A 23,257-nucleotide genomic window follows, 5' to 3' on the forward strand; every position below is an offset into this window, starting at 1 on the left:
TTATTTAAGCATTTAAGCATTTAAGTCTAGGCTGAAAACATATCTGTTTAGTCAAGCCTTTTGTTAATGGTGTTTATGAGGTAAAGGAGTAGATCTGGAGGGTCCTCAGACATAGAGTGTTTTGGTAAACTGGGATGTATGGATGCTGTCAGTCCCCACTCGCTTGCTCACTCGAGTTTGTTGACGGTGCAGTGGCTGGCTGCTTTATGTCCTGGGGCTCCCTCATGCCTGTGTTACCTTCTGGCTCTCTCCTTTTAGTTATGCTGTCATAGTTAGTTGCCGGAGTCCCTGCTTGTACTCGGTGCAATATGTATACTGTTCCTACTTATTCAGGTGACATTGGGCATACCTAACCACCTGTGTTTTCTTTCTCTCCCCCCCCCCCCCCCCCCACCCCAAATCTGTCCCTCTGAGTTACATGGAGTCAACAGGAAATCTTTTGGTGGAGACGGTGGGGACCTCGACTGGCTATCGTAGCCTGCAGGGAATCGGCCGTCAGACGTTCTGTCGCATGTCCCAGACCCGGTGAAATGTAACTGAATTGTCTTGGCCAGGCCTAAGGGTCCCATCTGCATCTCATCATTGCTGAGGAGTGTGCTCCCATCACCCAATCAAGCATCCAGCCAGAGCAGGTCATGATATATTTTTTACCATATTAACATGCCATTGTGCGTCATGCCTGATGTAAAGACTCTCGTCTCTGTGAGCCTACCACACAGATTTAATACTTGTCATTTTTAGGGCATACCTAACAACGTGTTTTCTTTCTCTCCCCCCCCATCTGTCCCTCTGAGTTACATGTTGATCCTGGGATTGAGATGCTGGCCTCTTCTGCCCCTCGGACCTGCTTGATCCATCCTGGTGCCCTGTGTCTGGTCGGAGTTTTATCGCCCCACTCCTGTGAAGGACGGCCCCATGAGGACAGTTGAGGGTTATACCTGTTAAAACTGTTAATATTATAGTCAGGCTGTCTGTTGTTGCCCAAATGAGGATGGGTTCCCTTTTGAGTCTGGTTCCTCTCGAGGTTTCTTCCTCATGTCGTCTGAGGGAGTTTTTCCTTGCCACCGTCGCCACAGGCTTGCTCATTGGGGATAGATAGATTAGGGATAAAATTAGCTCATGTTTTAAGTCGTTCAAATTCTGTAAAGCTGCTTTGCGACAATGTTTATTGTTAAAAGCGCTGTACAAATAAACTTGATTTGATTTGATTTTGATTATTGTTTCATGATTAACAACCACCACCCCACCCCGCTTTTTTTGACAAATCGCACCCTGACTACATGCTTTGCTGTACAATTAAATTAGGCTAAGACATTATAATGCTGACTCATTTTCAGAATAGTGGAAGTCATAATTTTTCTCCCCCCGTTTCTGCGCCCCTGGATGGACGCAGCGCCCTTAGCATTTGCCTATATTGCCTATGCCACGGGCCGGCTGTGCTGTGAGGTCAAATGTCTGTCCGAAAACCTTGTGAACACAATATCTCCACGTAATTTCACCAGGTCAAGATTACTGTGAGGTCAAATGTCCATCCCCAAATCACAACTTAATAAGGCGTGTAGTCTACTGGGCGGAGGCATCCCTATCAATGTCGAGTTCTTTTTTTTTTTGAATGGATCTTTTTTACGACTATAATTATTTTTACTGAGATTATTTCAGTTTTTCTCTTATACACTGTACCTTTCTCTTTCATATATTTATTTTTCCTTTATATATATATATATATATATATATATATATATATATATATATATATATATATATATATATATATACACACAACCCCGATTCCAAAAAAGTTGGGACAAAGTACAAATTGTAAATAAAAACGGAATGCAATAATTTACAAATCTCAAAAACTGATATTGTATTCACAATAGAACATAGACAACATATCAAATGTCGAAAGTGAGACATTTTGAAATTTCATGCCAAATATTGGCTCATTTGAAATTTCATGACAGCAACACATCTCAAAAAAGTTGGGACAGGGGCAATAAGAGGCTGGAAAAGTTAAAGGGAACAGCTGGAGGACCAAATTGCAACTCATTAGGTCAATTGGCAATAGATCATTAACATGACTGGGTATAAAAAGAGCATCTTGAAGTGGCAGCGGCTCTCAGAAGTAAAGATGGGAAGAGGATCACCAGTCCCCCTAATTCTGCACCGACAAATAGTGGAGCAATATCAGAAAGGAGTTCGACAGTGTAAAATTGCAAAGAGTTTGAACATATCATCTGCAGTGCATAATATCATCAAAAGATTCAGGGAATCTGGAAGAAACTCTGTGCGTAAGGGTCAAGGCCAGAAAACCATACTGGGTGCCCGTGATCTTCGGGCCCTTAGACGGCACTGCATCACATACAGGCATGCTTCTGTATTGGAAATCACAAAAAGGGCTCAGGAATATTTCCAGAGAACATTATCCGTGAACACAATTCACCGTGCCATCCGCCGTTGCCAGCTAAAACTCTATAGTTCAAAGAAGAAGCCGTATCTAAACATGATCCAGAAGCGCAGACGTCTTCTCTGGGCCCAGGCTCATTTAAAGTGGACTGTGGCAAAGTGGAAAACTGTTCTGTGGTCAGACGAATCAAAATTTGAAGGCATCAGGGATGCCGTGTCATTCGGACTAAAGAGGAGAAGGATGACCCAAGTTGTTATCAGCACTCAGTTCAGAAGCCTGCATACCTGATGGTATGGGGTTGCATTAGTGCGTGTGGCATGGGCAGCTCACACATCTGGAAAGACACCATCAATGCTGAAAGGTATATCCAGGTTCTAGAACAACATATACTCCCATCCAGACGACATCTCTTTCAGGGAAGACCTTGCATTTTCCAACGTGACAATGCCAAACCACATACTGCATCAATTACAGCATCATGGCTGTGTAGAAGAAGGGTCCGGGTACTGAACTGGCCAGCCTGCGGTCCAGATCTTTCACCCATAGAAAACATTTGGCGCATCATAAAACGGAAGATACGACAAAAAAGACCTAAGACAGTTGAGCAACTAGAATCCTACATTAGACAAGAATGGGTTAACATTCCTATCCCTAAACTTGAGCAACTTGTCTCCTCAGTCCCCAGACGTGTATAGACTGTTGTAAAGAGAAAAGGGGATGTCTCACAGTGGTAAACATGGCCTTGTCCCAACTTTTTTGAGATGTGTTGTTGTCATGAAATTTAAAATCACCTAATTTTTCTCTTTAAATGATACATTTTCTCAGTTTAAACATTTGATATGTCATCTATGTTCTATTCTGAATAAAATATGGAATTTTGAAACTTCCATATCATTGCATTCCGTTTTTATTTACAATTTGTATTTTGTCCCAACTTTTTTGGAATCGGGGTTGTATATATATATATATATATATATATATATATATATATATATATATATATATATAAAACAAAAAAGAAATATATGAGAGGTTATATAATATTATGCATATATATATATATATATATATACACAAACACAGGTGAAATGTCCGTCCACAACCTTTGACCTGACGATTTGTACAGTTCACTGCTGCACATGTAGGCATTTTTCTTCTAATTTTTCTCACCAACTACACTTATAACTTGTCCAATTTTGTGTAGACTACTGGAAGCTACCATGATGGGAGTGGTAAGATGGCGGCCAGCTGGCTTCACTCTGACCGGCCAATGAGCTCTCCAGATATTTCACGTAGAGATCAGTGATTGGCGCCAGAAACCCGGAAGTTACAGTCTCGTAACTCATAACCATTTCCGGCCAGGCAAATTTGAAACCGTTCAGTCCTCTCAGATGTTGACTTCCTTTTAAAATAACACTCTGACGAAAAGGAAGTTCAATTTTTATACACTTCCTGAATAAAAATATTTCTCGAGAGGCTCGTGCAGTTATTTAGCTAGCTTAACGTTTGTGTAGTGTTTTTTTTTGTAGTTACATATTTAAAGATTATCCGATGGAAAAAGACATGTCAATTGCTCACTAAGATACTGTAGCTCGTAATGTTTCTACAGTGATTCTATATTGGACGTCGTTGTGTCTGTATAGAAAGGAGAAATATATTTTGGTTTGTTTGAAATTCCTATGTTTATTTGTGCAGAGCGCCATGGAGCCCAGTACTCAAAGGCTGTTTGAAAGAGTTGCAGAGAAACTGGGCTGGGACAAACCTGGTGCTCTGGACCGAGCAGCAGACGAGGTAAATATCGCTCGTTTTCTAGAGATAAGCTGTATGTTGATGTTTATACTATAGTGCTGGATTCTGATTGGTGTTGAATTATTTCCTGTCACAGAAGTGTCAGCTGCCCTCTTTCTCGAACAACCTGGTTATTTAGCATTTTTGGAAGGACATTACAGTGCTAGTGCTTTGTAACACCGTCAAAGATAAAGCTGTAACTTAAGTCAAACAAAACCCCAAAATAAATGCCGTTTGCTGATCACGGCAAGTGCTCTGATGTGCCCTCTGCATGTTTAAATTAAAAATAAAACTTTATTTATAACAATTGATCCATTTTAAAAGTTATGATATTGCTAAATAAAAAAGGCTGAACTAGCCGCAACCATTTGCACCGAAACCGGATATCCGGCCGTGACGTTAACGGCTCCCTAGAGCGCTGTCTACCTTCGTTGTACAGCGGCATCAAATGAAGGCTTCTAATTTAAAAAAAAAAAAGAAAAAAAATCGCCAGACGTCCGTCTCTCTCTCCACTGCTTCAGATGGGTTGAATACAGAAAGAGAATTTCACTGTGCTGTAGTAGCTTTTAGAAGAAGAGGAAGCCTTTATTTGTCTCAAGCACAGTGAAATTCATCCTCTGCGTTTAACCCATCTGAAGCCGTGAACACATGCATGCACACACACATACCCTGGGCAGTGGGCAGCTATGCTACAGCGCCTGGGGAGCAGTTGGGGGTTCGGTGCCTCGCTCAAGGGCACCTCAGCCCAAGGCTGCCCCATGTTAACCTAACCGCATGTCTTTGAACTGTGGGGGAAACGGGAGCACCTGGAGGAAACCCATGCAGACATGGGGAGAACATACAAACTCCACACAGAAAGGCCTCTATCAGCTGCTGGGCTCGAACCCAGAACCTTCTTGCTGTGAGGCAACAGTGCTAACCACTAACCATCCCGTCTGTAGTTAGCACTGTCATCTCACAGCAAAAAAGGTTCTGGGTTTGAGCCCAGTGGCTGACAGGGGGCCTTTCCTTTCTGTGTGGAGTTTGCATGTTCTCCCCGTGTCTGCATGGGTTTCCCCCACAGTCCAAAGCCCTCCGGTTAGATTAACTGGCTACTCTGAATTGTCCATAGGTCTGAATATGTGTGTGTGAATGGCTGAGAGGAGAAAACCTCTATAATAATCTCGTAGCAGGAAACGGGAAACCACTCCTGTAACGTTTCCTCGAAACTCTGATGGACGTCAGAGCCGGATCTGCCGTCAGGCAGAACACTAAAGAAGTTGTTCCTATAACAGCACACATCATTGTTAACTGTTAAGTAATGTATATGAAGTATATGTGACAAATAAAGGCTTCTAATTCTAAAAATCTAATCAGAAATTTTCTGTGACCATGTGATTTTTACTGGCAACAAAATGCGTGAATCAACAGTCTTCTCTTTTATGAAGTTTAAATCTCATTCAGCTTGATAATGTGTGCCGTAGCAATGCGATTCTTGCCGTCTAAAAAGATAGCTTTTCTCAGTGAATAAAAACAAACAAAAGAATGTCACATAAAATGATCAAGCTGATTTTTACACCCAAATGCCTGACAATCGGGTATCTTTAGGGTTGTTTGCAACAATTTAGAAGCGAAGTGTCCATGAAATCCACTAGCCTCAGTCAGTCATGTAAGGGATGGGTGACGTCATGATTTGTACTCAGAACGTGATATCTTAACCCCAGAGAGAGTAAGATGTCAGTGCTGAGGGACATGTTTTTCTTTTAAAATAAAATCTGTACACAGTATATGGGTACAAATATGAACAAGTCAATACTTGAACATGTCTCGTATGGATATTATATTATGTCAGTATAAATAAATTGATTTTTTTGTGTTTTGTTTGGTTTTAATTGTTATTGACTGGCCAGTGAATGACACTTTATAACTGTTAGTTTGCGTACCACAACAATAAACATAACTGTAAATGGATAAAACATGTCACATGCTATTATTTAATAAATAAGAAATTATTTGTGTTGACAAATTGCTGCAGTATTAAAGGAATAAAAATGACAGGATGTGCTGTTATTGGAAAATAATCAATTAAGGGATGATAACAACACTGTAAAAAAAAATCTTGTCAAATTTACAGTGAAAAACTGGCAGCTGTGGTTGCCATTTTTTCACCGTAAAAAATACAGTGACAGTGTATATGGCTTTACGGTAAGGTATATCAACACTTGTAAAAACAACAGTTTGAAAATGTTCAATTTTACAGGTATTCAATGTACAATAATCAATACATAACTGTTAATTTTACGGATATTCATTGTACAATAAACAATGATTCAAAATGATGGTTACAAGCAATGATCTACTAGACAGATATTTTTTCTTTCAGAATTTTTTTTTGGGCTTTTTTCACCTTTATTGGATAGGAGAGTGCAGAGACAGGAAATGAGCTGGAGAGAGAGACGGGGAGGGATCGGGAAATGACCTCAGGTCGGAATCGAACTCGGGTTCCCAGATTCATGGTATGACACCTTAGTCGACTGAGCCACGACGGTGGGCGTTTTTTTAATTTTTTTAACAGGGCAATGATGTAATTTTAACTATCACATTCTGTTTTAGTATTACAGTTTGTCTGTGTTTAAACTACAACAATTTGTAAATTCTACAAAAAAATATGATCAATTCAACATATTCTTACTGTTAAATTAACAGTGGTATTTGGTTAGGAGTTTTACAGTATATTGATGTAAATTACACACTGCTTCATTGTTTTTGTATTTACAGTTTTTATATGTCATGATTTTACATAAATTCACTGTTAATTCTACGGACATTTTTTACAGTGAACTTGAAGTTTCACACTGGAGCACATCTCCCTACCCTTGACTATTCATATAACAGTATGCATCGTTTTATTCCTGATATAAAACATATTCTATCAGTTACAGTAGCCTCAACTCTGTAATACAAATCCAAGTGGATTTTAGCTAGTACTGCATCATATCATGCTTTTTCAACACCTTCAACACCTCACTGGATCAAGCCAAAGTCCCATCATGTTTCAAGACTCCCACCATCATCCCAGTGCCAATAAAACCTCAAATCACATCACTTAATGACTACCGGCCCGTCGCACTCACTCCCATTATGATGAAGTGCTTTGAGAGGCTGGTAAAGGAGTTATATCACCTCCAGACTCCCTCCCACATTCAACCCCTTCCAGTTTGCCTACCGGCCAAACCGCTCCACTGAAGACACCATCTCCTCCGCTCTTCACCTGAGCCTTGCACACCTGGAGGAGAAGAACACTTGTGCGGATGCTGTTCCTGGACTTCAGTTCAGCATTGAATACTATAATTCCACAGCATCTGGTGAACAAACTGGGTCCCCTGGGCTTCAGCACCCCCCTGTGCAACTGGCTGCTAGACTTCCTCACTGAAAGACCACAGTCAGTACGGGTCAGACAGAACACTTCCAGTGTCATCACTCTCAGCACAGGCTCCCCTCAGGGCTGTGTCCTGAGCCCTCTGCTGTTCATGGTGATGACACATGACTGTGTCCCCAGGGCTACCAGCAACCACATTGTGAAGTTTGCGGACGACACAACAGTGATGGGCCTCATTAGGGACTATAACGACCTGGCCTATAGAGAGGAGGTGGAGCAGCTGGTGGGCTGGTGCAGGGAAAACAACCTGATCCTGAATGTGGACAAAACCAAAGAGATCATTGTTGACTTCAGGAAAAACCAGCCCAGCCACGCTCCACTTCTCATCAACAATATGGCCGTGGAGGTGGTCAATAGAGATCTTGCAGTCATGTGACTGGAAAGTACACAGCCGCCATCTTGTCGGTCAACAGCACAGCTGAATATTACTGCACTCGTGTACAGAATGGATCAATTTCAACCGACGGACTACACGGCTCATTTTTCTAATGAACAGATAACTAGATATATGTCTAAAATAAACGGTCTACAGATTAGTGACCCTTATGGCTTACCGGACGGAGTTTTCACGACCGTGTCAGTGGATATGGAACTGCCAGAGGTGGAATACCCGGACGTGTATAATTACCTCATCAACTTTCCCTCGCTGTTCAGTGGTGAAGCACTGCGTTCTTATAAATCTCTGGACAGTTATCTTTACAGGAATTCAGGATTTGTCAGCGACTCAGATGTGGCATCTTGTAAACAAGAAAATGATCCTCACTGGATGGGTAAGTCACTTAAGTATTGAGTATAGCACTGACCAGCCGATTATAGAATAGAATAAGGTAATTCCAGCTGTAATTCCAAATCGTCCGTCTTGTTTACCTGGCGTTGGAGAGGTAGAGACTTAGCAGTGGAGATTTGAGTGGCTGTTTTCTGAGCTTAGTCAACAGGCCGGCTCTGCAGCCTCGCTTTTGCTTCCGCTCCCGGCGCCGCCTCCTTAGCTTTGTTTCTGATGACAATCCACGGAGACCCCGCTGGTCTCGCTATCTCGTCCGGAATGTTGTACATGCGATGGAAATTACTACAAACCGTCATTTTCTGCTGGAAACCAATGTCCAGTAAGTCCATACGGTTGTAGTGGATATTGAAGTCCGGTACAGACGAACAACACGCAAAAATACACACAAAAAACATAAACGTGCACAGGTAGGGAGAGCTTGTAGCCGCAGCCGTTGTAGTAGAATTGTATATAGTAGGGTTTTCCAGAAGAAAAGGTAGAAGTAGAAGGCGGAAATATGGCGTTTGACCGACGAGATGGCGTCTGTCACAATCTGGATCGGTTGTGACGTCACATGCAAGTGCTCCATAGCACCAAGTTCCCGGGGGTGCACATCACAGACAAATTCACCTGGTCTGTGAACACTGCATCACTGATCAAGAAGGCACAGCAACGTCTGCACTTCCTGCGTAGGATGAGGAGAGCCCACCTGCCCCTGCCTATCCTCACTACATTCTACAGAAGCACCATAGAGAGCATTCTAACCAGCTGCATCTCTGTGTGGTGTGGAGGCTGCAGTGCCTCTGACTGGAAGAATGTGAGGAGAGTGGTGAGGACAGCGGAGAAAATCATTGGGACTTCTCTTCCCTCCATTCAGGACATTGCACCAAGGTGTTGCATGTCTCGAGCCAGAAACATCATCAGTGACCCTCACACCCTCATTATGGTGCAGGCCCACCAGGAGACTGCTGAACTCCAAACCCAAACTCTAAACTTCTATTTATACTTGAACATTCCTAATTCCACAGGTCACTTTATAATATTTTTGCTGCTGCATAATTTAATACACTTCATATTTAATACTGTGCTGAGCCAAATTGCAACGAAATTTCGTTCGGTGTACGTGTTGCAGACTGAATGACAATAAAGGTTGTCTAAGTTTTTGAATTAGGTTTGACAGAATTGACATTTTTCATTTTTAGGACATTTTCCCATCTTTTTTTATTTTTGCACAGTTGAGAAAAAGTTTGAAAAGCAGACGTGATGCTGTTGGCAGCTGTGATACCAAGGCTGCTGAGAGGAAAGAGTCTTTGTTTCTGTCAGACAGTGACGGCTCCGACAAGGAGAATCGGCACAGAAAGAAAAACGTTCCCTCAAGTGAAGCGCTGCTGGACTCCAGTGATGAAGACTTTAATCAAAGTAAGTCATTAAATGTAATAGTCTGACACAGCAGTGGAAATTATAAGTGTCAATAATTGAGCAATGCTTGTTGTTTAGTTCTTGCAACAAAGGCTACACCCAAACCTGCTCCTAGGCAAATCTCATCTGTCAAGAAAACAAGGTGAGATGTTTTCACTTGTTCTCTTCTTATTTCTGGTTAAGAGGAGCTTTGTAGACTGACAGGATTTTGGTTTGTCTTTGAAGAAAAGAAAACTGATAACAGGATATCATGTGATGACATTTTAAAAGGCTCTTAGTCATTTTGTGGAAGTATCTGGTAACAGCATTGTCTGAGAATGTGGTCACTTTATATGGTTACGTTAGCAACCATCGCTACGCTAGTCCTGGGGGACAAGTGAACTTTGTTTACATACTGTTCACATATTGAAACGAAGCAAAGGTGTCCGACATCTGTTGCTGTTGTCTGAAGAAAACTACAGCTAAAAAATCTCTACTACTGGATTACTTAGAAAGAAGCAAAGGATGGATATATGTGGAAATTAGAGTTTATTAGCGGTTTTGATCTGTACAAAATTCCTCGAAATAACTGGAGTGACTGTGCAGATTTGTGGCCTGGTGTTAGCTACATGTTGGAATATACTTTCTTTTTCCTGAAGAGTCCAGACACGGAAGAACAGTTAAAAAAAAAAAATTCCCATGATCAGCTTTTGGGAACAGAATGTTGCAAAAGCCAAAGCATATACTTTCAAAGGACTCCTACCTGAACTGTGGGCTAGATGGTATTCCTGGCCCTCCGTATCTCAACAACCCCAAGGATATCGTTACAGAGCTATTTATACTCTATAATTTATACATGGATACTTATTGTTGTTAAAACAATATCTGAAATGCTATTATTTGTAAAATAACAAAATATCTTGCTCTGGACTTTCAAAACAATATTGTAAGATTTTATACTAAGTAACTTTAAAAACGCACAATGGAATTCAACACGATATCACTTTAGATCCATGCATATATTTGAAATTTATGATATTGTATGTAATGCACACACATCTTGAAACATCGATAAAAGACATTTATTGTCAAACTCAAGAATTAATTCACAATAAAAACATTCAAAGTGACAGTTGGCCCATGTTCGGACCGTCATGCTGGAGATTCTGAGTCTGTGTCGTCCAGGGGTCTCAGCAGCAGTGACTGAGGGTGTCAGGAATCCGTCACGGAGGTGAGCTAGCCTGATGTGCTGATCCTGAACTGGCGTCGTGACTCGAGGCTGACCAGGGCGTGGACGATCCCTGGTGCTCCCTGTCTGTCTCTAACGCTGACTGAAACGGGAAATGGTCGAATGATGAACACCGAAGTGCTGGGCGACCTCTGTCTGTGTACTTCCGGCACACAACATCCCGATGGCCTGTTCACGTTGATTTTGGCTTAGGCGTGGCATCTTCAATAATGACAATTTTCCCATCATTTCCCCCGGGTATTTATAGACAAGATTGTGTGTACAGTGTATGCAAAATTTGTTTGAAAATTAAAGCCTGTCCATGTCATTGACTACCCGAGTCATATTGTACGTTATTGAGTACAACTCCTTTAAATTCTGATTTGAGCACAGATTTGGAACTTATTCGGGCGGAACGAAGTTATTTTTCCATTGTGATATATTTCTTTTCTTCTTGAGATAAACTCAGCACGAATTCAGCAAGTTTTATCAATGTGCGTTTTTAAAGTTACTTAGTGTATTTTCATATTATCTAATAGTGGATGGTACAATAATTCCAAACGCTAACAGAATCCGCACATTCCAGTTGTAGCTATAGTTATATAAGCTATTAACTATAATCACCCTTGTAATAATTATTCCAATAAACGGTTAATGTTCAGTTCCCTCTTTATTTATTCTCTATTCAAAAGGCACAACTGAGTCACACAGGTTGATGTGTGTAACGGACAGTAACAATTTTATCCAAAATAGTTTTTCCTGCCTTAGTCAATTTATTTCCATTTCACATGCATACAGCTGATGTAAAGTTCAGTGTGTGTGTGTGTGTGTGTGTGTGTGTGTGTGTGTGTGTGTGTGTGAGATTCTCTCGAACTGTCGGTTCATTACTACACTCTGGCTCCATGTTGATGTTTTGCACAGGACTGGATTCCTCTGATAACAGAAGCAAAGCTTCAGCGCACTCTGCTCTTAATCTTTTCTGTTCTTTCAGGCTATATCACGCATGTCGCTCCTTGTTGGGTTTTTTACTGAGTTCTGTCCGAGTTGTTTGAAACCATTCTGGATTTTCCGTGTCGAATAAGGAAGCTGCTTCACCTGTAAGAAAATCAAAGACTTTCCTGAAGAAGCTAACTCGAATGCGAGCAGAAAAACTATAACGAGATTCTTAAGCAAACTCTTCTATACTCACTTCTGACTTTCTATTTTTTTAAATACAATCGCAAATTTCTTTGGAGTTTTCAGGCTTAGCTCCTGTCATCATATTCTCTTTAATCACTCATTTCTTCGTTGCTCTTGAAGCATTTGCTTCTCTTTGTTAACATTTTTCTTGATAGTGGGGAGACCATAATAATTTTATCCATTTCCCGATTTGAACAACCAAAAACGGCGCAAAAATGAACCATATTGAAGACAGATTAAGCCTTGCTTATACAAAAGACGGTGTTTGTTTGACCCCCAGGTGAAATTATCACGTGATGCGTGGCATCATGCGCAAGGGGTCTATAGAACAAGGGTCTAAACTGATTTGTGTGTCTATTTCCAGGGAACCAGTTCCGATTTTGTCATCAGATAGTGATGATGGCTTTGAAAACTGTAAGTTATTTTTCAATTTTAAATAGTTTTATTATTGTGCATTTAAAAGACTTATGTAAAACTTTTCTTTTGTAGTTTTGAGACGGGTGAAAACCCCGAAGGCTCAACCGAGGTCTCAGTCTGTGATTGATGGTGATGACAGGTTAGTGAGATCCATGTTATTCTAATTTTCTTATCTAACAAGGTCTTGATGGCACCTTAGGCTCTAATTGGACAGGATAACATTTGTTGCATCCTGTAGTCTTTGAGTGAATACGGGACCTGTGAGCTTATTTTCTTGCTAAGCCAGATGTTTGCGACACACACAGTGATGTGATCCCGATAACTGGATACGAATTTATTTACCGAAAACTGGAAACATGCTACAGTATGTCAATATAAAGTGAAGTTTTGTATCAGCTGTAACTGTTGTTTTATACTTGTTTTATTAGCTTGCATTTTTGTGCATTTTCATTTAATTACCTTTTTTCCTGTGTTGTTCTAACAAGCTGATGCTTAAGTATTCCAGTCCATAGCAACCACAATTTTTAAGGGCTCCCGCACTAGTATAGTCCCTTACTGGAGAATCAAAAGTCCAGGGGGTGGAGCTGGACCTCCTCCTATAAACCTTACTCTAACCCGTGAGATTCTCTACAACTTGCGACAACAAACAAACTTATCAAGTCTGAAAAACAGAGTTGTCTCTACCCCATGGACTTTTGGTTCAACTCTGTCCAAGCAGAAGTAGCTGGGTCAGGTCTGACTCCACCCCCTGGACTTTTGGTTCTGCAGCAAAGGGTACTTTTATTAAAATATTTATTGGCAAGTTTATTTTAATCTGTTGGCAAAATGACTGACTGACTGAACATAACTGATGCCCATGTCTATACGGTACATTAGCACTTGTATTTGGAATAAAGCTTTGTATGTGACATATCTTTATTATAAATGTCATGCTACATAATTTTCAGTTCTCCTGTATAATACTGTAATATCTGATGATCTTAGAACCAAAATAATCTGTGCTGTAGGCAGTTAATATACAACCACAATTCCAAAAAAGTTGGGACGCTGTGCAAACTGGAAATAAAATCAGAATGCGATAATTTGCAAATCATGGAAGCCCTATCGTTGTCGGCTGTCCATCGCTAGCGACGATGACTGTTTCATTAGGATGCTCAGAAATGCAGATGGGCCGCAAGGCCCGTACCAGCGTGACCGAGCTGTCTGCAGCGGTGGCATGAACGGCCCGGCCAAACTGCAATGGAACATCTGGTCTTGTGAGCTCTTGTATACTATTCTCCTCTCCCACTGAAGCAACTTGCATAGTAAGGCAAGACAAACGATGTCATGCCCCCATCGTGTTCTCTCTGGACCGCCAGACCTGATGCCAAGTGGTGCACAAAAGTGCCACAGACCTGACTGGTATGGAAGCTGCCCTGCAGTGACAACTGACTTGCCAAGTGATGCCATCCTTTGGCCATTTGAGTGGCTCTTCCGCATGCCATCAGGTGATGTCCCATTGACCCTGTTGGGTTCATCTGCCACATTGCACTGAAAAGCGCCCTGCTGCCAGCGCCTTATTGGTGATGTACTATTTAACCCATAGCTGGAACCAAGGCAGGTGCTACCACTCTGGGTGAGAGTGGACCTGGGAGCAATGGTGATTAAGGGGTAACGCCACTTTCCCCAATACTCAAGTGCAGTTTAAAGTCATGCCCAGGACTAAAAGAATAGACTAGAATATGACAAGATGGTATACATTAAGATAAAACATGGAGAACAGAAGAGAACATGACAAATTAATATAGAGTAGGATAGACAGGACAATATAATAGAATACATTATAAGAGAAAAGGAGGGAATATGACAGAGCAAACCAAAAGAAGGGAACATGACCGAATGGAACAGAAAACACCATGAAGAATGGAAACTCTCTATTTCATTGAAAATAGTACAAAGACAACATATCAAATGTTGAAACTGAGAAATTTTTTTGTCTTTTGAAAAATGTATGCTTATTTTGAATCTGATGTCAGCAACACGTTTCAAAAAAGTTGGGATGGGGGCACGTTTACCACTGTGTTGCATCACCTCTACTTTTAACAACACACTGTAAGCGTTTGAGAACTGAGGAGACCAATTGCTGTAGTTTTGAAAGAGAAATGTTGTCCCATTCTTGCCTGAGGTACAATTTCAGTTGCTCAACAGCTCAGGGTCTGCTTTGTTGTATTTTGCATTTCATAATGCACCAAATGTTTTAAATGGGAGACAGGTCTGGACTGCAGGCAGGCCAGTTTAGCACCCGGGCACTCTTACTACAGAACCATGCAGTTTTAATAAGTGCAGAAAGCAGGTTTGGCATTGCCTTGCTGAAAAAAGGAAGGCCTTCCCTGAAAAAGATTTTGTCTGGATGGCAGCATGTTGCTCCAAAACCTGTATACAATCATTCAGCATTAATGATGCCTTCTCAGATGTACAAGCTACCCATGTCATGTGTACTAATGCATCCTTATACCATCATAGATGATGATGATGATGATGATGATGATGGCTTTTGAACTGTGCACTGATGATAAGCCCTCATCATGATGATGGTCCCTCTCCTCTTTAGCCTGGAGGATGTGGTGTCCATGATTTCTAAAAATAACTTCTACTTTTGATTCATCAGACCTCGGGACAATTTTCCACTTCGCCTCGGCCCATCATAAAAGAGCTTGGGCCCAGAGAAGGTGGCAGTGTTTCTGGATTTTGTTTTAACTTGCATTTGTGAATGCAGTGATGAACTGTTTTCACAGATGATGGCTTTCTTGAAGTGTTCCTGAGTCCATACAGTGATTTCCATGACAGATACGTGTCTGCTTTTAATGCAGCGTCACCTGAGGGCCTGAAGATCGCAGGCATCCAATGTCAGTTTTCAGCCTTGTCTCGTGCATACAGAGATTTATCCAGATTCTCTGAATCTTTTCATGATATGTACTATAGATGACGTGATCCCCAAATTCTTTGCAATTTTACACTGAGGAACGTTATTCTTAAATTGTTGCACTGTTTGCCTACACAGTCTTTCACAGGGCAGTGAACCCCTCCCCATCTTTACTTCTGAGAGCACTGCCTCTCTGGGATGCTCTAATCATATTAGTGACCTGTTGCCAATTAACCAAATTATTTTTTTTTCAGCATGACACAACTTTTTCAGTCTTTTGTTGCCCCTGTCCCAACTTTTCTGAAATGTGTTGCTGACATCAAATTCAAAATTAGCATATATTTTTCAAAAAACAATAAAATTGTCAGTTTCAACATTTGATATGTTGTCTTTGTACTATTTTCAATGAAATATAGGGTTTCCATGATTTGCAAATCTTATGTTTTACAGTGTCCCAACTTTTTTGGAATTGGGGTTGTAAAGTGCTGATCTAAAGCTGTATTCATTTTCACAGCCTTAAAAATTTCATAGTGGACGACTTGTCTTCTGATGATGATGATGATTTTGTTGTGGAGAAGAAGCCGTCCATTTCGAAAGGTAATTTTTATGAAATATTGCTGTAACTGTCAATTCTTGCTTCATGCATAGAAAAGGCTAGGATAACAAATGAGGTGGTTAAAACAGGAAAGGCACTTTGAAATTAACGTTTGCGGTGGTTGTATGTACATGTAGCCAAATTGAGGACTCCCAAGTCTAACCTGAAGTCAGAGAGGCAGCGTCTCTCTCAGTTCGACTCCCCAGTGTTCCTCAGTGACTCGGATGACGACAGCGACGTATTCATCAAGACTCAGCACCGTCGCCTATCCTCGCAGGAAAAGGATGCTCTGGCTAAAGAAAATAAACCCAGAAATGCCCTGTGCTGTCCCTCTCTTCTTGCTTCTGTTCACATGCCCACGCCCTCTTCAGCTCCGCCTACACACAGCGGATGGCACGAGGACACGGGCAGCTCTGAGGATGAGTTCCAGTCCTTACTGGACCGCATCAAGAAAAAACAAAATTTGGGAAACAGTAGCGCACACGCTTCTCCTAAACCTCCAGGTGAAATCACCACCTACTCTATGTATATAGGAAATTAAAGGTCAAATTGTGATTTTTCATGTCTGGTTAAATTTTTTATTTTTTTTTTGTTACTGTCATTTGTGTGTTGGATATAGAGCCCAAAGCTGCAGCAGCCTGTGTGACTCCATCTGTGAAAACAACACAAAAGGACCGTGATAGAGTGACAGTAAAAGCGTCCCGGGTGCCCAGAACTCCAGTGCAGCTCCCTATCAGCAGACCTGTGAGTCAGACGGAGCCCAGAGCAGGTCACAGCAGCAGGTAGACTTAATACTAATTGACGAGATCGATGAGGACATGGTTATTATCCTCGTCCTTTAAAGTGTAGCATGTTTACACCCTCAACAAAAAGTCAGCAAGTTCTGTCTTGCATCGCATGTAAAAGATATCCGAGTCTGTCTAATGCTTTTAGTTTCTCTGGATATGTTTATTCATGAGGTGACTGCTCCTGGTAGTTGAATTATATGACCGATTTGTGCTTAACGTTATATTTACTAATTAATCCACCTCCTAAAATCATTCCTCAGATTTCACCACAGCTGATGTGTGTAGTGCAGCTGGATTCAGAAAGAGTAGTGACTGTTGTGGCTACAGCATAGAGTGATGCACGTTAAATTTAAACACAGGCATATACCAAATGAAAATGTTCTTTTGCAACAAGGAGTAACGTTTTTTTTTTTCCTTTTTTAAATTTTTTTCCCCTTAACCTTAATTGTCCACTGGGTAACTAACTACGAATTAAAAAGGTTGTATCCCAGACACAAATTTGCATGTTTTGGGCACCTGGGCTACAGAACTGTCTCTTCCTGTAATAGATGTTAAAGGTGCTATAAAATGGAAAACTGTATTTACTTTGGAATATTTAAAAAAAAAAATAGTTCCATACATGGACCTGACATATTTCAAACAGTGTTGCGAATCATGCACATGCAAAAGAGGGTGGTAAAACGGGCCAATTCCAAAATCCTAGAGTTTTTCATAACAGTCCAGACTCCATCAATATTCATATTCCAAAATTTGCATGAACCAGCCCACATTCCAGCTCAGCTGATATTACTTTCGCTTCCAGTGGCTGCCTAGCCGGTAGCTCTGTCCTACATTTTCCTTTGGAATCAATAAAATCTCTATCTATCGAGCATCTATCTATCAATCCATCTCTCGATCAATTGAAACATCAATATTGCAGGTATTATAAAGAATAAAACAATGACAAACTCACCAACTGATTCACCAGCCATCCTGCTTGGAACAAAGCGATGCTGATCCAGAGAGCTCATGAAAGATGTCACAGAGCGATGGCGCAAGCTTCACAGATATGGCTTTTGATCGGAACACATCAGGGGCTTACCACTGCAAAAATAATCTTCCAGACACACCTGTGGAGATTCTACCAAGAAGCTTATGGGGGGATTCACCAACCGTGCTCCTGGAACAGAATGATGCCAAGCCAGAGAGCTCATGGGAGATGCTGTGACGCTGACGTAGCTCCCTGACATACTTCTCTCCAACTTTCACTCACTGAGAAACAAAATGATCAAATTGAAACTGGTGGTAAGAACGACAAAGGACTTTTCAATTGCTTTTTGCTTCAGAGAGATGTAGTTAAATGAAACTACACCTGATGCAGCAAGGGAGCGCCCCGGCTTTCACTGCACAGAGTGGACCGTGACCCTACTCTCGGTCAGAAAACCAAGGGCGGTGGAAATTAGCTAGCCATGCTATGTGACTTTTTGACAGTTGAAGCCAGCTCACCTTAAATTGAAACTTTTCATCGTTAGCTAACACATTTAATTGACTTTGCATTGTTGAGATTAAAAGCAAGTAGTTAGTATGGGTAACGTTAGTTACTCACAAGCTCCAAGTAGCTAGCATAGTTAACTCGAAAGTATGACGACCTAGCTTATGTGCATGGAGGATCATTTTTATTTTCCTGTGTATGTCCCATTCAAAGAAATAGTCGATGTTGTCATATAAATCTACTGTCATGTTGGCACCAGACTGCACTTCTGAGCGGCACTTCCAGGTCGCGTTTCGGGACTGTATTTCCCAGAGTGCACCACAGCCCATGGACACAGTCGTTGTGGATAATCGCACCCTATGGGGGCACACCAGATGCAAACCAGCCAATCACAGTAGAGCTCATCAATATATTAATGAACCCACCAAAAATGGAATATAGCTTGTTTCATTCTATGGCCAAATCAAAAAGATGTAAATGGGCATGTAAAACTGCATCTTGGCAATTTTGCCCCGAACAAAGTCATATACCTTCTTTTTATACATCAGAGAATAATTTAAAATATTAAATAAATGCATTTATTCAGTGCATCAAATATTTCACAAGGTTTTGATGGTGTATGTAGTTCATACATCTTTCTCAGTGTATGGAATTAATTGCTGGTTTTGATTCTGAATTGTTTGTGTCTCTCTGATAGAGTGGCTGTGTGTAAAACACCAGGCTGTTTCCTGCAGTCTCTGTCTTTTCCCGAGTCTGTGTACTGCCGCAACTTCAAGCAGAACAAGGAGGAGCTTACCAGCAAACTCTACCAGCTCTATAACACTACTGTGTTTGAGAGCAAGGTAAAGTAAAACTTCCAGAGTTAAAAAATGGTTTGTTAGGTAAACAAATGCTTATTAGTACACCAAAATAAGTAAAATCTGATCAAGGCCTAAGCTGAATTAACTGGGGTTAATGGAGAAAAGTAGATCATAAGTATTAGTTTTTACAGTCTTATTGCAAACTACAGGGGAAATGAAAACGCACCTTATACTGTACCCTAGATAAAATCAACACAAAACCAATACCTGTCCTCCTGGCCTGTAAACCATTAACTGTTCTTAATCTAAGCTGCTTCTTAGAGTCATACTCTGGCTTAATGCTATTGATCACAGAATAAAGTGAGTAGTTTTTGTCAGGAATAAACAGTAGCAAAAATTTATATGTAATGCTATATAATACTTCTGATTACCAAAATGAGTCATTCAATGAACTAGTTTCTGTTGTGTGTGTGTGTGTGTGTGTGTGTGTGTATATATATATATATATATATATATATATATATATATATATATATATATATATATATATATAGTGTGTGTGTTTTTTATTTATATATATATATATATATATATATATATATATACACACACATACATACATACACATATACACACACACACACACACATATATATATATAATTTTTTTACATTCACTTTTTAGCAACTGTTGCTATAGTGACAGCAAACTCAGATTTCACATGTAGATGAATTTTACTACGACTATAGTGGATAATTCAGAGGGTTTTATTTTGCACTGTCTGTTGATTTTATGTGGTGTATTCAGGTCAGCAGTAACCAGACCAGAACAACAAAAAACGTGGGACGTGTTGGCTCAAAACTTCTTTAGCTGAACTCGTGCTGCTCTTTTTTTTTTTCTCCAGCCAAATATATAGTTTCTTTGAAAATTTTGATTCGTCTATAATATTTCATAATCATGCATTTAATTCCTTCAGCTGCCCACTGACATGTCAATCAAATGGAATACAAAGATGAGGAAGACAGCAGGATATTGCATCACTGGGCAGGAAAGGGTCAATGGTGTACGATACGCCCGTATTGAATTGTCAGTCAAAGTGTGTGACTCTGCAGGTAATTTTTCATTAGACAAATTCTCACTGTTGATCCAAATTCTTCTTTTCCTAAGCTCTACATAAGTTTAGTTTGTTACATGGGAAATGTGTGTATTCCACACAAATGGTGAAGATATAATTATCTGTCCTCCTTTTTGTTGAATCCTTGTTCCTTTGCAGATCGGTTAAGGGACACACTTATTCATGAAATGTGCCATGCAGCAACATGGCTGATGAACAACGTGCGGGACGGCCATGGACCTTTCTGGAAGGTCTATGCACGCAAAGCCACCCTGGTTCATCCTGAGCTGCCCATGGTGACCCGCTGCCACAGCTACGACATCAATTATAAATACCAGTACCAGTGCAACCGCTGCAAAAACACGTGAGTGTGTTCCTCCTCGAACAGCTCAACTTCCATTTTTTTTTTTAAGGTCTGGCCAACTTTGTTGACGTTTTAGTAAGTTGTTTTTGGAAGGTTTATGAAATTTCAGTCATCCAGATCATTTTCAATGTAGTGTATAATAGTGGTAAGTCAAGGTGAGAAGTCTGATGCACTCATTTGATGGGCTTAATCTCTCTTCAAGATTACAATGCACTCCCAGTTGTTTTCAGGTTGTACTTCCTGTCATCACATTATTCTTAATTTTGCAAAATCAGATCTCAGGTTTGGTGAGAGAGTCTGGTATGTTTCATCAGCGAACATAGCCAAGAACTACATACTTTGATGGGTTGGGCAGTTGACCAACCAGTCCTTTCTCCATAGCACGCCAGCAAACATGAGAATATATTGTTTACTGATGGCGTTAACCTCTTGAACTTTTAAAAGTCTTGTTCTGACTAAAGCTTATTATGTCTTGATTTATTTTCCCTCTCGAAAGATGTGCAGATTGCACTGCAAAAAAACCCCAAGAAAATAGTCCTCTATATCCCCCGCTGTATATACCAACTATATACCAAGGTTCAAGATATTATTTGTCACATTTTTCAAGTTCTGCTGCAGGAAACCAACCCTACCTCTTTACACTGGCCTCAGCAGCCCATGGCATAAGCCCACTGGACCTTTTGGTCCAGGTGAGCTAAAAAGTAAAATTTCTCACATTTCTTAGTATCAAAAGGCACACATACACCACTTAATCAACACGTATACCAACTTTCAAGACCATACCTCTCATAGTTTTCAAGTTCTGCTCCAGAAACAAAACCTACTGCTAAGACTATCCTGAGAGACTAAGTCTGAAATTGTTTTCATGGAAACATGAAAAATTAAAATTTCTCAGATTTCTTAGTATGAAAAGGCACATCTACATCACCTTGTTAACATGTACACCAAGTTTCAAATCCGTATCATGAATAGATTTGGATATATGCTCCGGAAATGAACATTGCTCTTAGAAACCAAGTCAAAATCTATTTTTTCTTAATGTAAAAAAATTTGAAAAATACTTTTTTTTTTTTTTTTTTTCCCCTTCAAAAATCCAAAATGGCAAAGGCACCAGTTCACATGTTGCTTAATACATATACAAAGTTTCATGAAGATATCTTCAGTAGCTTTAAAGATATGGCCTGGAAACAGACAGACCAGATCGGATGGACCAACCCATTTCTCTATCCCCCGCCAAACTGTGTTTGGGCAGGGGATAAAAAAGGAAGGGGAAAAGAAAGAGACAGACTTCTCGAGATACTGACTAGATGTACCTGGAAAGGTGTAACCCTAACCCAAGAACCATGACCAAGGAAATATCCCTTCCCTGTATGGGAGGAGGGGTAGCTCTGGTCTGAATGATGTGCCATGATGTTCCAAGCCCCATCTTATCATTATATACCATGATTACCAATCAGTGGAAAGGGCATCACTTGAATATTCTAAAAATGTACTTAAAGTGAGAATGCTTTTCAATTAATTCAAATAAAACTCAGCTTGTATTTTTATTTTCTCTAGGATTGGCCGTCACTCAAAGTCTCTGGACACGGAGAGGTTTGTGTGTGCACTGTGCACAGGGCAGCTTGTCCTGCTCACTCCATCTAATTCACGTGGCCCCACACCTTTCGCCACATTTGTGAAGGAAAATTATGGTACGGTACGCCAGGAGCTGGCTGGCCAGAGTCACGCTGAGGTGATGAGAAAGCTCAGTGCAGACTTTGCTAGCAAGACACACCTCAGCCAGAGCTGAACTGTGTGCTGTTGATTGAACTGGACAACAAGAGTGCTGCTCCAGGCTCTGGTTTTCCTCCACTATTCAGTATGCAGGTGATAGAAATGACCCCAAATCAGCATCTTTACTGTTCTTTTATACCCCAGCTGAAACTGTTTGGGCATTATGTTTCAAATTCTTCTGCTTTCAAAGACAAAGTGAATTAGCATGGTGAAGTTATACAAGGAAATGCTTTTGAAAACTGTGAAGCATGCCTCTGGTTTACACATTTCAGCGTGTTTTATTCATCTCAAGGTATATTGTCTGTCTGAATGTGTCCCCTTGCTGTGAAATATTTGATAAATTTTACGAGTTCTGTATTTTTTTTTCGGTCCTTGAATCTTTAGGTTTTTTGTATGTTTGAATAAAATATTTTTCATACCTCTGAAATAAATGCTCATATGCTAATTTTGCAAAGTAAAATAATGGCTAAAAGTAACATCACAGACTTTATTTTTTTATTTAAAAAAAATCACTATTAAATATAATTAATTGATTAATTGTGCAAAAAGGGTGAGTCAGTTATTGTGAGGTCTTTGTGAACTTGTACAAAAAAGGGAAATAAGAGAAAAAAATTTCAAAATAAATGATAGCTTAATATTTTTTACCATCGCGTGCGTGTTTGTGAACTCTTTACAATTATATTTCTGCATAAATATGACCTAAAACATCAGATTTTCATACAAGTCCAATAAGTAAATAAAAAGAACCCAATTAAATAAGACAAATGTTATACTTGTTCACTTAATTATTGAGGGAAATGATCCAATATTACTTCAGTGAGTGGCAAAAGTATGTGAATCTCTAGGTTTAGC

At 40.3% G+C, this 23,257-nt stretch overlaps 1 protein-coding gene across 3 annotated transcripts; it reads left to right on the forward strand.

Moving 5' to 3' along the window:
* The first annotated feature begins 3,773 nt into the window (after positions 1 to 3,773).
* On the forward strand, positions 3,774 to 22,875 carry gcna (germ cell nuclear acidic peptidase). 3 transcript variants are annotated; one of them, XM_060927473.1, is made up of 14 exons: positions 4,111 to 4,198; positions 6,558 to 6,690; positions 7,012 to 8,383; positions 9,612 to 9,795; positions 9,874 to 9,937; positions 12,546 to 12,595; positions 12,671 to 12,737; positions 16,015 to 16,097; positions 16,233 to 16,598; positions 16,715 to 16,877; positions 19,052 to 19,196; positions 20,131 to 20,266; positions 20,428 to 20,632; positions 22,190 to 22,873. In XM_060927473.1, the coding sequence occupies exons 3-14, from the start codon at positions 8,159 to 8,161 to the stop codon at positions 22,419 to 22,421; spliced, it is 1,920 nt and encodes a 639-aa protein (XP_060783456.1). In that variant the 5' UTR covers positions 4,111 to 4,198; positions 6,558 to 6,690; positions 7,012 to 8,158; the 3' UTR covers positions 22,422 to 22,873. The 3 variants fall into 3 exon arrangements, with proteins under 3 accessions (XP_060783458.1, XP_060783459.1, XP_060783456.1); XM_060927475.1 differs by lacking the exon at positions 7,012 to 8,383 and having other exon boundaries at positions 3,774 to 4,198; positions 6,595 to 6,690; positions 22,190 to 22,875; XM_060927476.1 differs by lacking the exons at positions 6,558 to 6,690; positions 7,012 to 8,383 and having other exon boundaries at positions 3,774 to 4,198.
* Positions 22,876 to 23,257: the final 382 nt, after the last annotated feature.

This window comes from Neoarius graeffei, chromosome 8 (genome assembly GCF_027579695.1).
Source record: "Neoarius graeffei isolate fNeoGra1 chromosome 8, fNeoGra1.pri, whole genome shotgun sequence".
NCBI lineage: Eukaryota > Metazoa > Chordata > Actinopteri > Siluriformes > Ariidae > Neoarius > Neoarius graeffei.